General features: G+C 45.9%; 2 protein-coding genes across 2 annotated transcripts; both read left to right on the top strand.

The window, feature by feature from the left end:
- The first annotated feature begins 1,181 nt into the window (after window positions 1-1,181).
- Window positions 1,182-5,117, top strand: LOC106028786 (endogenous retrovirus group K member 24 Gag polyprotein-like). The gene is made up of 4 exons (XM_063235817.1): window positions 1,182-1,302; window positions 3,434-4,653; window positions 4,801-4,981; window positions 5,044-5,117. The coding sequence occupies exons 1-4, from the start codon at window positions 1,182-1,184 to the stop codon at window positions 5,115-5,117; spliced, it is 1,596 nt and encodes a 531-aa protein (XP_063091887.1).
- Window positions 3,089-11,424, top strand: LOC134474382 (uncharacterized). The gene is made up of 2 exons (XM_063242167.1): window positions 3,089-3,207; window positions 8,597-11,424. Exon 2 carries the CDS (start codon window positions 8,664-8,666, stop codon window positions 10,053-10,055), a length of 1,392 nt encoding a protein of 463 aa, XP_063098237.1. The 5' UTR covers window positions 3,089-3,207; window positions 8,597-8,663; the 3' UTR covers window positions 10,056-11,424.
- Window positions 11,425-16,299: the final 4,875 nt, after the last annotated feature.

Here is a 16,299-nt window from a genome sequence, read left to right as displayed (position 1 = left end):
ATGGGCAGGGCCCAGGAGGAATGCCAGGGTTAGGGCAATTCTTTCCCAGTGTCCTTGTTTGCTGCATTTGAAGCGCGGTCCAGGCGGGACTTGGACAGCCATACCTTGTTGTGGATTTTTTGTCTTGGGAGCGCTGAGTCCCACTGCTAAGAAGTCAGACTGATACTTAGCAAACTTTAAATTTTGAGCTTGCTTTTCCTCTTTTTGAAGCTTATCTCTATTGTTGAAGATTGGAAGGCTAATTTAAGTGGATCTCCTTGTGGAGTTTGAGGGCCATGTTCAACCTTTTGTAATTTTGCACGAATATCAGGAGTAGACTGTGAAATAAGAGCTAACAACAATCATCCCTTCATGAGAGTGTGGGTTTACATTAGTATATTTAATTAAGGTTTCCTGAAGCTGATTTAGAAACACAGCCGGGTTTTCATTAGCCTCCTGGACCTATTCTAAAAGCTTATTATAATTACTGTGCTTGTGAGTGATCTTATTAAGGCCCACAATCAGACACTCAATCATCTTACGTAATTTTGTTAAACCTTGTCCATTTTGATAGTTCCAGTTAGGATCTTGGTCTGGCACAGCTACAGGCCCAGGGTCGTTGTCAGTGATATTTGCCCTATGCCTGTGGTCAGCTTCTTTTCGAGCTGCTTGCCACAGCTGATTTCACTCTTGCGAGCTAAGGGTGGTATTTAAAGTCACATAAACATCTTTAAAATGTAAATCATAACAATTGGTGATAAATTCAAATTGCCTGATATAATTCTGTGGGTCAACAGAGAAGCTGCCTAATTTATGGGTAATCTGAGACAGATCAGAAAGAGAAAATGGCACATGTATATTAACAAGTCCTTCAGGACTGGCTTGCTCCTGAAGTGGCAGCAGAGCCTGAGGAGAAGAATGTGGAGGAGAGTGCCATTGGGCAACCTATCCGCCTGGTAGACGCGTGTGAGTAATTATCTGAAGAGTGGCTACAGAGCGGCTGTTGCTCACCCTTTGACGAGGAAACACAGGCAGATGGCATTGCACTGTGTGCCTTGAAACAAGAGGATTGTTGTGGGCCATCACCATGTAGACCACAACAAGGCAGCTGTTGCTGTTCACAAGAGGAGACATAAGGGGACGCCCATTGACTGCGAGACCAGAATGAATATGGCGGAACCCTGTCGCCCTGGAACCTGAAAATGGCGGTGCGCTGTTGCCACATGACCCCTCTGAGCATGGGGTGCCATGGCAACTACCTGAACATGGCGGAGCCCTGCTATGTGGCAGATGGTTGCAACATGGCGACTGTTCCCAGCACAAGCTAGAACAATCACGTGATTTGCAGGAAGGACATAGCAACCAGGACCTAGTATGGTGGGCAGGTGGTGAGAATGCTGTAGGGGATAGAGAATTCTCAGAACAAGAAATTGGAGACTTTGAGGAAGCGCTAACAGAGTGATTAGAGTTGCTGGGAGAGTTATGGGTCCCGGAAGGCAGAGAGGGAGATGATCTCACAGCGGGAGATATCTGCAACACATTGGGACCAGGACTGCTGAGAGAATCAGGCATGGGGGAAGGGAGAGTGGTCTGGTGGGAGATAACGGCAGGGAACAAGTTTGGGGGTAGGCAGGCGGTGGCCGGGAAAACACCGGAGGACAGGACGGAAAAGTTTGCAGTGCGGTAGTGTTAGCTAAAAGTATCTCAGCAGGAGCACAAGATTTAATGAGAGATGGGCATGTTCTCAGAACGAAAAACGCTTCTATGTACAGTAGCTCTATCACTCTGTCACTGGCTTGACAGAAATCATGCAGTGTTTGTAGAAAGGAAACATCGAATGTTCCTTCCTGGGCCAACATTGGCCAAGGCGTGGGTACATAGGCCAAATTTCCTGGCAGTAAAAAGTTAATAATATAGTTTTTATAGTACTTTTAATTTTTAAGGTACATAAACTGGAAATTAAGCATTGTAACGGCGTTTTTTGGGAGTGAGGAAGTAAATTTCCCATTGTTGATTTAGGCAAGTAAAAATCTGTGGCCCAAAGAATAAGCCATCACTGATTCTGTGACGCCACAAGGTAGAGCTAAGGTTTCAAAACTAGTATATTCTAGTCTTCACTGAGAAATGTACGAGTGGAGTTTGCGCGAGGTCAGTAGCAGCTTTGCCAGTGAAAGTGTGAGATTTTAAAGGAAAGCGAGGGATTTTTCAGTGTGGGCGGTCCAAAAATCTCTGCTTTAGGCTATCAGAACCCAAAGAACATGAGCGATTTTAGTGTGGACACAGGCTAGCCCAGAAAAAAACCCTGCTTAGGGCTGTCCTAGGGATGTGAAAATGCTAGAGACCCACGCAAACAGGGGGAGACCAGTCCACTGGGGCCCAGACCAGTGCCACGAGTCTTCTGGAGCATGCTCACTTTAAATCAATCTGGTTGGTGGTGCATGGAGGTGGCCGGCAAGAGATGAAATGCATCTCGGCAGAAGGAAAAGCGTAGAATCAAGCCAGGATGTTACCAGTTCATGAATTGGCTGGGGACCCAACTGGGCATGTGGGTCCCAAGAGTCAATCGACTGTTGATCAAGTCATGGCACCAAATGATAGGATTATTTCCAGAAGATGAAAAATATTTCCAAAAGATGAGAAGTATAAAACAAAAGAGGCCTTTATTCTGAGAACACGAAGAGAAATGACTGGTGTTGGGGGCCCTGGCCGGGTGATATGAGGCCTGTAGGAAAGAGTGAAGCCTGAGCTAGATTACCCCTCCCACCGAGTGTGCCAAGATGGCGCTTATATCCTGCTTCCTGCTTAGTAAACAACACACCCTGTAAGACAGTCCGCCCAGCAACAACTGCCGTTAGCCAATCAGCTTGCCTTGCCTACTTTAATATGATTGGACACTGTATCCGTATATATACTGGTGCCACCCTTGGGGAGAGGCAGAATAGGAAGGAGATATAGGAGAGAATAGAGTAAGAGAGAAGAAGCGCAGAGGGAAGCACGCAAGGAGCCGCGGAGGGCGGACCAGAGGAGGCTTCCCTCGGGCGGGATCGGGGATCCCGGAGCAGGCTGTACGGAGAGAGAGAGAATAAACGGAAAGGTTGTCCACCAACAACTCTTGTCGTGTGCTTTTCCTGCCGGCCGGGACCGACACCGACAATTGGTGGCCCGTACGGGGACCTGATCACCCCCGAGACGAGGCGGACAACGCTCCAGTACTGCACTGCAGGACAGGTGAGTAGGGGATAAACCTGGGCTCTGGGTGGCGCGCACCTACAGGGCTTTTTAGACTCCCCTCAGGCTCACGTGTACGTGGCAGACTAGCCTCACACGGTGAGAACAAACTTCTCAGTGACAGGCATGGGCAACTTACCCACTAAGAGTTCCAAGTCACTGGTAAGAGCAGTGAAAGACCTGCTCAAGATTTCAGGCATATCAATAAGTTCCAAGACACTTGCAGAATTCCTCCAACAAATAGATGAGGCGGCACCCTGGTTCCTGCCGACGGGACATTTGTCCCTGCCTTGTTGGGAGAAATTGGGTAAAGATTTAGAACGAGCAGAAGCGGAGTGCCGGCTTCCACTTTCGGTTCGGCCGCTCTGGGAGATGATTCATTCCTGCCTCAAAGGGGAGAGGAACGGGGCTAAAGATAGCGCGGACGGGCTCTCTCGGGCCCGCCGAGCTTTTGAGGGGGCCCGCTCGGAGTCCTCCCGGGAGGGGTCCATCGCAGGGAGCGTGCGAGGGCGCTCGCGAGAGCGAGGCAAGAGAGAGGCGCCCCCTGCCTCGGATTCCTCAGACTCAGATACCTCGGAGGGCGAGGACAATGAGGTAAGTGACTCCCCTAATCCCTTCGCAGCTTTACGTAGAGATCTAGTCAAGATGCAGACAGACCTAAAAAAGGGAAAAGAACTCTTGAGCACTCCCCAACGGAAGGTCATAGAGCCTTCCGCGCCACCCTGGGGGGTCCCAAACGCCAGTTCCTATGGGGAGATGGCAGCCTGGGGCCCACCTCCGTTGCCACCCCCATGGAGGGAGTGGCCTGGACCGTTGTCACATGCAGAGCCGCCATCTTATTTGCCTGACGACCCGCCATCTTGTGTCCTAAAGGCTGGTCGGCCATGTTGTAAAGAGGCGCCATTTTGTGATAAGGAGAGACAGTCATCTCACAGGGAGACACCGTCTTGTGAGAGAATACCAAGGTCCCAAGAAAAGTACTTTCGTAGATGGACATTTAAGATGGAACAAATCCCCCATGGGGCAAATGAGTACGAACAATGTGGGTTCTATCCGGTACACCTGGCGCAAGGCCAGGGACCCAATTACTGGGAACCACTGGAGATTAAGCAAATTAAGGAGCTCAAAACTGCGGTTGCCACGTTTGGCCCTACTGCTCCTTACACTATAACAATGTTGGAAAATCTGTCCGCCGGTGGTTTCCTGACACCCAGTGATTGGACCCAGTTGGCTAAAGCCTGCCTGGCCCCCGGGGCTTTTCTGGACTGGCGCGCCTGGTACACTGAGTTTGCTGCCGAGCAGGCCGAGAGAAATGCGGCTAGGGGCCATAGGGGACAAAATGAGGACATGCTTATGGGTAAGGGTCAATATGCCCAAGATCAGACCAGATTCCCTCCAGGTGTATATGAGCAAATACACAACATAGGTATTCGTGCCTGGAAGCAGGTAAACAACACAGGAGCGGCCTCACAATGCCTCTCTAAAATTGTTCAGGGCAACGCAGAACCTTTTGTGGATTTTGTGGCCAGAATGCAAGAGGCAGCCGATAGACTCTTTTCAGATCCGATTGCTGCTGCTCCTCTTGTTAAACAGTTGATCTTTGAGCAGTGTACCAAGGACTGCAGGGCAGCCATAGCGCCCCACAAGGGTAAAGACATAGAAGCTTGGATCAAGATTTGCAGAGAAATAGGAGGGCCACTGTCCAACTCAGGCGTGGCTGCCCTTTTAGCTGCCGCTTTACGACAGACAAGGCCTCAGAAGGCTAATGACCCTGGTAAGCCCAGGGGATGCTTCCAGTGTGGGGATCCTAACCACATAAGAAAAAACTGCCCCAAGACTGGACGGGGGGAATTTATACCCAGAAGACAGGAATCAGACAAACAAACGGGGACCTGCGAAAGGTGCGGTAAAGGTTCTCACAAAGCAAAAGATTGCAGATCAGTTTTTGATGCCCAGGGAAACCGTATTAGTGGCAGGGAGATTCCGGAGCCAAAAAACGGCCAGAGGGGGCCCTCCCTACGGATGGGCCCCCACCCCCTAGACAGGACAGCACAAGGTGGCAGCCCCCCACAAGGGCTACCCCTGGGTCAGCAGGCGTGGACCTCTGTGTCGCCTCCAGACTCCTATTAACACCCGATATGGGCGTTCAGGTGGTCGGGACCACCTTCAAAGGACCGCTACCTGAAAAGTCAGTCGGTTTAGTGATTGGACGGTCCTCCACAGCCCTCCGGGGCCTTACCGTGATCCCTGGAGTTATAGACTCAGACTACACAGGAAACATTAAGATTATGGTCCAATCTCATGTAGGGACCATGGTGATTAATGAGGGGGATAAGATAGCACAACTTTTATTGCTCCCCAGTCTCCATGAGAGATTCCAGTCTAGACAACGGGTTAGAGGGGATCAGGGTTTTGGCTCCTCTGGAGAAATTTTTGAAGGACTTCATATGACTCTTGATAAAAGACCCATGCTCTCGCTCAGGGTTAATGGTAAAAAAATAACAGGACTCCTGGATACAGGGGCAGACCGCTCCATTGTCTCCAAGAAAGACTGGCCTTCTAGCTGGTCCACCAATACAGCTGACAACACACTCCAAGGGTTGGGGATGGTGGCTGCCCCCCAGGTTAGTGCCGTGACCCTGCCTTGGTGTGATGAGGAAGGTCACCAAGGACATTTTCAACCTTTTGTTCTACAGCTGCCGATATCCTTGTGGGGAAGAGACATCCTCACTCAGATGGATGTCACTCTTACATCCACCTGTTCTCCCCAAGCTAAAGACATACTTAAAAATCAGGGATATGTCCCTGGCAAGGGCTTGGGCTCTGCCCTGCAGGGCCGGACATCTCCCGTGTCTGTAGAAAAAAGGAAAGATAGACATGGGCTGGGTTTTTCCTAGGGGCCACTGAGAAAGTTCTCCTGCCCACTCCAATTAAGATCACTTGGAAATCCCAAAATCCGGTTTGGGTACCTCAGTGGCCCCTACCCAGGGAGAAGCTTTTAGCATTAACCGAGATAATCAAAACCCAGTTTCAGGCAGGGCACATAAAGCCATCAACCTCCCCTTGGAATACCCCTGTTTTTGTTATTAGAAAGAAATCAGGTAAGTGGAGGCTGCTCCATGATCTAAGGGCAGTCAACGCGCAGATGCAACCCCTGGGGGCGATCCAGAGGGGGCTGCCAGCTCTCTCGGCCATCCCTCAGTCCTGGCCAGTTTATGTTATAGATCTTAGAGACTGTTTCTTCTCAATCCCCCTGCATCCAGAGGACACCCATAGATTCGCCTTTACCCTACCCACCATTAACCAAGAAAGTCCTGATCAGAGGTACGAGTGGGTCACATTACCCCAGGGTATGGCCAACAGTCCCACCATGTGTCAGATTTACCTTGATTCTCTACTGGCCCCCCTACGCGAGGCCTTCCCCAGAGTTAGGTGTATCCATTACATGGATGATCTGCTGATCAGTGCAAAAGATATAAATAGGTTAGAGGATATGCTAGGCCAACTGGTCAAGGCCCTAAGAAAGGCCAATTTACATATTGCCCCTGACAAGATTCAGGGAGGAGACATGGTAACCTACTTGGGTACCAAAGTCTCCCCTACATCGATTTCTCCACAGAAGGTAACCATCAGAACAGATAATCTTACAACCCTAAATGACATGCAAAAGTTGTTGGGAGATATAAATTGGATCAGACCTTACTTGCACATCCCTAATTCGGACTTAAAGCCCCTGTTTGATCTCCTGAGAGGAGATCCGGATATTGCCTCCCCTAGAGAGTTCACCCCAGAAGCCAGAGTTGCTCTAAAAAAGATAGAAGAGGCCCTAAGCAAAGCTACATTACAGAGAATTGACCCAGAACAGCCTTTTGAGGTCTGCTTGTTGCAGACCAGTTCTCAGCCCACGGCAGTGATTTGGCAGAAAGGACCACTTCTGTGGGTGCACCCTAAGGTTTCACCTGCCAAGATTATTGAACATTACCCGGAAACAGTTGCTTCCCTGGCTCTGGAGGCACATGGTAGAGCCATCCAGCATTTTGGCTCCACGCCTCACGCTATTCGGGTGCCTTATACCGCTTCTCAAATAAAAATCCTGACTGCTTGCATAGATACTTGGGCCATCCTGAGATGTGTTTTTCTTGGGGAGATAGACAATCAGTTCCCCAAGGACCCTATACTACAGTTTGTTACTCAACATCCGGTGATATTTCCAAAAATCACCGCCCCTGCACCCCTTACTCCTGCAACAACGGTCTATACTGATGGGTCAAAAACCGGGATAGGGGCCTATGTGGTTTCAGGTATGCCTCCGATAAGCATACAATTTGAACCAGATCAACCACAAGTGGTAGAGTTACAAATTGTACAAACCATCCTCGAGAAGTTCCCAGGAGCCCTTAATATTATCTCTGATTCAAAATATGTGATCAATGCCATACAGGTCCTTGAGACTGCAGGCCCAATTAAGCCAACCTCCAAAGTGACTAATTTGTTTCTGTCTATCCAGACATTGCTCATAAATAGACACAACAAAATATACATCACTCACATAAGAGCACATACACGCCTACCAGGGCCCATGGTACAGGGCAATGCGGCTGCTGACGCGGCCACTCGCCCGTTGTGGATTTTCAATATGTTATCTCCAATAGAGCAAGCCCGTCAGTTCCATGACAAATTCCATGTCAACGCCAGGACGCTAGCCAAACAGTACCACATCTCCAGGGCTGACGCGCGGGACATCGTGCGACTGTGCGGCTCATGCACCACATACACGCCTGCCGTATCAACGGGGGTTAACCCCAGGGGGTTGATCCCTGGCGATACTTGGCAAATGGATGTCACACACATGACAGAATTTGGATCTCTTAAATATGTCCATGTCTCCACGGACACCTGTTCTCATATTATATTCGCGACTGCGGAGACAGGCGAAAAGGTGTCTAATGTGATAAACCATTGCTTGGCGGCCTGGGCCGCATGGGACAAACCAAAAATATTAAAAACTGATAATGGACCAGCCTATATAGGCAAAGCCTTTAATGAGTTCTGCAAAAAAATGGGGGTTCAATTAAAACATGGTATTCCATACAATCCCCAAGGCCAAGGAATCATTGAAAGGGCTCATAGAAGCCTTAAAGAAATTCTACAAAAACAAAAAGGGGGAGTAAGCCAGGGCCTGCCCCCAAAGGCACGACTCTCCATGGCACTATTCACATACAATTTTTTGAACCTGAACAACAACAACCACTCCCCGGCTATGGAACATTGTAATCCATCTCCTAGCAATAGGGGATGGGTGAAATGGAAAGATGTCCTGACGGGACAATGGATGGGCCCGGATCCAGTAGTCAGCTGGAACCGAGGTGCGGTTTGTGTTTTCCCACAGGAACCAGGAAGAGAACCATTGTGGGTTCCAGAACGGCTGACGCGCGTAGCGAATCCAACGGAGCGCAATGCAGGGGACACTCCAAAACTCAACGGCAACGAACAGCCCGGTCAAGATCGGTCCGACCAGGATACTGCTGCTCGACCGAGCGATACCGTATGACTTCTGGAGCACAATAATGATTATGCTCTCTATAGTAATTGGTTCTCTTCTAGGGTACGGCGCAGCCAGAATGGCTAGGCCACGCCGCCTCCCGGCAACCCCTTTCCTCCTGGCTCTGATGCTCACCACCACCACTGAAATAGGAGCAGACCTGGTATGGGCGGCAATACACCATCCGCCAGCGCTAGCCATGATTTCTACTACAGCCCCCTCTCTCCCAAAGCTGTACGCAAAAAGCTGCTCCGCCAGATTGCCCTGCATACCAGATATACCGCTAACCATCAAACCCATACGTTTTGACCTCCCCATCACTAATGATGTGGTCATCTTTTCCACTGTTAGCTACCCCTCATGTCATCTGGGATCATGCATAGGCTTCCTGCCCTTTTTTATAAAATGGCACGACACCTCCCTGACGGTAAAGTTGTCCGCCCCATTTCTGTATCCGCCTGAATGTTCGGGTAAACACGCTAGCCAACTAGCCTGTAGACCCCGAGCAGCCATGCACACCCGTCCCGATTTTCCCACATGCCCGTACCGTGTATCCCCAAGCCGTAAAAGACAGATGGTGGATCTGTCACAACTTTCGTGGCAGCCCTGCACTGTCGATGGCATGGGAGTTACTTATCTAAACATGTCTTGGTGGTCCCGGTTCTCTCTTCCACGCAGTACAGACATACTCACTGTGACTGGGTGGGAGTCACAGCGACACCAATATTTTGATGGCGCTGTGACTTGGTGGGAGCCCTACAAGGAAATAAGCAACAATTTGGCAACAAGTTTCCCCTTCCCCCTTAATGAAAATTGGTTATGCCTCTCCACGGGAGCCTGCATGGACTTAAGACCTGTGCTTGCTATTAACGCCTCTGCCTCTAATGGAACCACCAATGTCACCCTTAACTCTGAGGCCGCATGTGTAAAACCGCCCTACTTATGGGTGTTCTCTGTTGACATCACCTTCAAGTGCAGTAACCAATCTTGTTTTACAGGGAACTGCTGGAATGGGTCTTTCCCGTATGCTATGCTGGCTCTTCGACCCCCACTGATGTGGGTTCCCTTTAACGAATCTGTTTGGGTTCATCCCGTCTACCAACAGGACCAGCTACCCATGCTCAGGCATAAGAGGGATTTTGGGATCACAGCGGCCTTGGCAGCACTGTTCGTGACTCTGACTGCAACGGCTGTGACGGCTGCCGTTGCTCTGACTCAGTCCACGCTGACGGCGCAGGCCTTTGCCAATCTTACAGACACCACCTCCTTGGCGCTGAGGGAACAGCAAGAAGTTAACCTCCTCTAGCACAACGCCATAATGGCACTACAGCAACAGATCGACCTAATTACCCAAGAAGTCCAAGGACTTTGGGAGGTGGCTAACAATTTGTGTGACGCCAGATGGGCATTCACCCAGTTATGCGTTACCCCCATTCAGGTCAACCGTTCGGCCTACAAGCAATTTCAGGATTATGTTCTCACCACCTACAATTCCTCCTTTTGGAATGCTAGCGTGCGCCTAGATATGACCATCCGGCAGCTAGATCAGATAGAAGTACCTATACTTACAGCCTCCTTTTTTGATGATGTCCTAGGCCAGATAGGCTCTTTCTTCAAACCCTCATCACTTCTTGTGTATGGGATCATTCTTGTTCTCATGGTTGTCGCTCTCGTGACCCTCAGGTGCCTGCGGTCGATAAGGACGACCCAAAAGACACATATGGCACTGATGATATTGCTGGCCCAGAGTCAAGGGGATTCCACTCCTAGTGCTTTCTGGGCTCAGGCCAGGAAGGCACGACTCCAATGGTGATTACTTGGTTCCTCAGTGTCACTCGGCGGACCCCTTCGTATCTCCCCCAAACATCAGCTCTAAGAGTTGAGTGGACAAGCCAATGACGGGTAAGACGGGAGAAGTTCTCCTGATCAACCTAAGACAGGCTCCACTCCGATATACTTGGCCTGTAAGGCCGAGGGTCCCTCCGGGAGTAAAGTTAATGGCATTGAGATGCGAGACCAAGGGTACTGCACTGCCATCCGCCTCAAAGGTTGGGGGGAAGACAGGAATGAATGTCTATATGCATCCAGGTTCGGTTCACAAAAGCCTGGCCCTGCAAAAAAATGAACCACTCACCTTGAGCATGGTCCTGGGCCAAGGATATGCACAAAACAAGGTGATGCACAGCAGGGTATAGACCTCTACATTCTCTCATGCCTCGGCCTACAAAGTAGGCCCACTCCTAGACACCTTAAATGGACCCACAGACCACTCTATCTTAATAAATAAAGAAGGGGGAGATGTTGGGGGCCCTGGCCGGGTGATATGAGGCCTGTAGGAAAGAGTGAAGCCTGAGCTAGATTACCCCTCCCACCGAGTGTGCCAAGATGGCGCTTATATCCTGCTTCCTGCTTAGTAAACAACACACCCTGTAAGACAGTCCGCCCAGCAACAACTGCCGTTAGCCAATCAGCTTGCCTTGCCTACTTTAATATGATTGGACACTGTATCCGTATATATACTGGTGCCACCCTTGGGGAGAGGCAGAATAGGAAGGAGATATAGGAGAGAATAGAGTAAGAGAGAAGAAGCGCAGAGGGAAGCACGCAAGGAGCCGCGGAGGGCGGACCAGAGGAGGCTTCCCTCGGGCGGGATCGGGGATCCCGGAGCAGGCTGTACGGAGAGAGAGAGAATAAACGGAAAGGTTGTCCGCCAACAACTCTTGTCGTGTGCTTTTCCTGCCGGCCGGGACCGACACCGACAGACTGGCACGTCGGCCACTGAAATCTGGCGATCTCTCGCAGACACGTGGCGTGGGGGAATATAAGTAGCCTAAGTATAGCGCAGTGCCCTAAGGCCATTAGAGATGCACAGGTATTTCATTGGCACACGTTTGGCGCCAGGGGCAGATTCCAAAGGGTGGGGGGATATAGGATTACAGGTAAATCTCTAGGGGTGGGGAGACAGGAGCTCCCTAATTCAGCTGAGGCTTTTTCTGGCTACAGTGTCCAGTCTGGGTCAACAATCCTTTCACTATCAAAAAAGAATTTATTAAATTTATACAATATATTGTTTTGACGATACCTGAATTTTAAGATTTTATTGTAAAAGAAGCAAAATGCTTTCTGGAAATCTTAATTTGTTATTAGTTGGCTTAAAATATTATTCCTTGAGACCATGTGGGGCCCAGGAAGAGAAAAGTCAGACAGCACTTCCTGGGAATCCGCCATGCTGGACTGGGAGGAACAGACCAACAAACCAACTAGCCCGCCTTTCTAGTAAACCATACACACGGAGCAGGACCCAGGAAGAGAAAAATTGGATAGCACTTCCTATGAGAAGGAAGTGCTACCTGCATGCTGGCTGAGATCACCAGGCCTCTTTCCCCTAAGCAACCCACTGATTTGGAGGTCAGGCTGTGTTGATAACAACTGAGGTAGAAAAAGCAACTGAATGTTTGTATAGTTTGGTTGACTTTGCAGGCATGAGGTCAGTAGTCAAAGCATCTATAAGGAGAATAACAGGATGCAAGATAGCAAATACGGGGGATTTCCTTGTATCTTCTTTTTGAAATCCAATTGTTCTCATTGTCTTGTTTTGTTCAGATTAATTATTTTTGCTTTTCAGTATTTTGTTTTGATTGGTTTTAATCTGATTTGTTTTGGTTTGATTTTGCTATATCTGATGGGATGGACTATTGTCCAGATATACTGTGGAAATCATTGTTTTACTTGAATCCTACTTTGAAATTCTGTACCAATTTCACTGCATTGTTTTGATTCAATTGATTCTGTTTTGTTTTATTGGGTTTTATTAACTTTAAATTTTAAAAATTTAAAAATGCTATTCATTATTTCTTACCTTAATAAAAACTGCAGAATTCCAGCCAATATTTTCCTCTCAAAAAAAGAAAATAGGAGACATCAAAGAATGGTGTTTAAAATAGTAGGATATAATTGATGGATCTTTCCATACACTGAACAAATTCAATTCATACTGAACTTCAAAACTTACTTCTATTTTTTTTGGTACTGGGGATCAAACTCAGCCTTATGCTTATCAGATAGGTGCTGGTGCCACTGAGCTAAATCCCCAGCCCTCAATACTTTTATTTCAGTACAAATACTTAAAATTACTAAATTTATGTAGCTCTAGTCCTATAACTGTACCAAGATAAATATTACTAATAAATAATTATTAATATGTTGAATTTCTGAGAATTTAGTCTCAGATATATTGAGAAATGTTCATGTACAACAAAAAAACTGTGACTCGATCTACACAGGACATCCATGATAGTAAAATTCTGAAATGTCAGGTATTGATTTGCATGACAGGACTGGAGAGGTAACATCAGCAAACACACCTAGCAGGGACTCCTTGGGTTATTCCAATTTTAACCTATGGCTACAGATTGCATCAGTGGGTAAATACCACCTGAAATCTCCCTTTGCAATTCAATATGTTCTCATTTCATATATCTTCAGATTTGCTAACAGGCTACTTCCAAATTCTGCTCTCCAACAGGTGCAAGTTCTTATCATAAAGTGAATTCATTTGCACCCGCTTAAGGCTCTGCAAGGAGTAAGGTAACTGTGTCAGTAGGGCTTTTGCTTATCACATTTACATTTCAAAGTGGCTAAATTGTTTTGAAAGTGTATCCCAGGGTGAAGTGTTCTACAATCTCCATTTGATTTCTAAAATACCTAGAGTCTGGGAAATAAAGAAAAGTGAGAAAACCATGCATTCTTGACATTTGGTCAAGCATAAAAGAAGTACAAAACTGCTTCAAAATAGGGCCAATTTACAAGTAATTCTTTCTATGGATTCATATGGCTTCTATAACATCAACACTTAGCATTGAATTGGATGTTAAACTGAAGGAATGTTAGATAGTATCCATCATATTCTCTTTATTTTACAAATGAAACCAACCCAGAAGACTTATGTTACAAGTAATTTGGAGTCAGATATAACTGAATAAACTAAGAAAAAACTACAGGGAAAAATTAGGAAAGATGTGAATCCATTTGTTTCTGGCTAGAATGTAGAGAGGCACCATGCCTCATACATTACAGCCACCTGTAATGTATAAATAGTTCAAATTATGGGACTTTCAATTTGACTGTTTGGTTTTTATTCAAACAAATTGCTATAGGATATTGTTATGTTAATTATACTTCTGAACTAGGTTCTCTGGGTAGCACCCTGAATGATAAAGATGAATTTCTGCAATAAGTCTTAAGATTACAAAAATAAAACAAAAAAAAATATCTAGTGCTATTGTAAGCTTCTTCAGAAGGTGTATTTAAAGATACCAATTTCACTACTATGGTCTAGTTCATCAGAAAAAGTGTATATTGGGTTCAAAAACATTCTAAGTTTTTAAATGTATTTATAAGAACAAGATAAAAAAATGGACTAAATTTGATAGATGATTTAATATCAATATCAATCATTAAATCTCAATATGAAGAAATACCAATCATTAAAAATACTGATCATTAAATCTCATTATGAAGAAATACATCTATTTCTCTAGACTGATGAAAGATGTGAAAAATTCCATGAGATGATAATATGTGCACATCACATAAGATATGCACATCAGATGAGATAATATTGGGAAGACTAGCTAATATATATGAACTAAGACTAGGTTCTTCTGTAAAATGAAAATGGGGCCTAAAATTGAAGAACATAGTTGTTCTGAAAATAAACTTAATTTCAGGTATAGTTTTCTCTATACTATACTAGTTTTACAAACACCCATCACATTGTACTTAGTTTATCAATAATTGCATGTACAGTAACATGTTACAATTATATTAGTTGTGTATAAATTTCAAATATGTTTACTCAATGATGATTTGACTAAACGCAGTTTTAAAATGCCTTGCAAGCTCTGCCGTGGAATAACATAGCTATTTCTTAGTACCACACATTGAAGGAAAGCATTGGGAATTGGGGAGACATCTAAATAATAAAATAGATTGAGATATGGTTGAAATTGCTGTCCCATTCTGAAAGTTTATAACCTCCCCCCACCTTCAATTTTTGTTTTGAAGTCCTGACGCACTATGCTATGGCATTGGTAGGTGGGGTCTTTGGGATGAATTCGTCACAAAAGTCCTCATGAAAGGGATTGATGCCTTTATCAAGAGACTTTGGATAGATCTTTCATTCCTTCTCCCATTAGAGGACACAGAATCATAACCAGTAGAGAGCCCTCATTAATGATAGGATTATTTCCAAAAGATATTATTTCCAAAAGATATGAAGTATAAAACAAAAGAGGCCTTTATTCTGAGAACACGGAGAGAGATAACAGATACCTCCCAACCGCTAGAGTCCTGCCATCTCTCCAGCAGACACGTGGTGTGGGGGGTATATAAGTAGCCTAAGCTTAGAGTAGTGCCCTAGGGCCATTAGTGATGCACAGGTATTTCACTGGCACACGTTTGGCGCCAGGGTAGATTCCTAAGGGTGGGGGGAGATAGAGTTATAGGTAAATCTCTAGGGATGGGGGAGATAGGAGCTCCCTGGTTCCAGCTGAGGCTTTTTCTGGATAAAGTGTCTGGTCTGGGCCAAAACCCTTTCAATTAAAACCTGATAATGCTGGAATTCTGATATTGGGTTTCCAGGCTTCAAGAGTATGGGGAAGAAAATTATGTCATTTATAAACCATCTAGTCTATGGGAGCTTATTGTATCAACATGAAAAGACTGTCAAGTGAGTTGTATTGTTAATTCAGTCAAACTGCAAAAACATATTAACTAAAATCAAGATTTGAAGAGTATACTCTTTTGCAAGACATAAAGCTACCCTATGTCATGTTAATAATGTAGGAACAATGGGAAGAATTTTGAATATAATTCCTCTGACTGTAGTAAAAATAGCAAATCTAGCTGCTCAAAATTGTATAAATTTCACAATCAGGTTAGGGCACATGTGCTCACACTCTGCAGGCTGACTGACATGACCTTCACTTCACACCCTAGACCCAGGACAGCAGGATCAGGCTGTGTGGGCTTTCACATGCCTTTGCAGGCCAGAGTAAACAGTGAGACCAGCAAAGTGGATGAATCTGAAGCAACAGTGATAAGTGAGCAGGAGCACTCTGGAGATTTCCCCTTGCAGAAGGGCAGTCCTAATCCTGAGCGCTAGAGTTCCTGACCAGCTCCATAACCAGCACATTTGAGGGATCTAACATGGACACTATCACAGAACTGTAAATGCCAAAGGTATTTTACTACTTTTCTTCCTCCTTATTTGTCTGATGGGCTATTCTTTTTGTATCTGGTTGGATACTGTCTTGTTTTGTTTTGTATTTTGTGTTTATTTTTGTTTTGGAACTTCGTTCTCCTTTGTCTGATATCCTTTCTTTCTTTTCTTGCTTTATATTTCATTCTCCTTCTATTTCTTCCTTTTTTCACTTTTCAGGTTTCTTTCTTTTTTTAAATTTTATTTTATTTAAAAAGACAAAAAAAAAACAAAAACAATAAAAGAGTACAAGTAATACAAAATTTCAAAAATTAAACAGTAAGAAATC

This window comes from Cavia porcellus, unplaced genomic scaffold (assembly GCF_034190915.1).
Source record: "Cavia porcellus strain 051 isolate PalLab524CR breed Dunkin Hartley unplaced genomic scaffold, mCavPor4.1 scaffold_2, whole genome shotgun sequence".
In the NCBI taxonomy this organism is placed as follows: Eukaryota; Metazoa; Chordata; class Mammalia; order Rodentia; family Caviidae; genus Cavia; species Cavia porcellus.
Note: the sequence above shows the minus strand (reverse complement) of the source record. Positions and strands in the feature narration are given on the sequence as shown.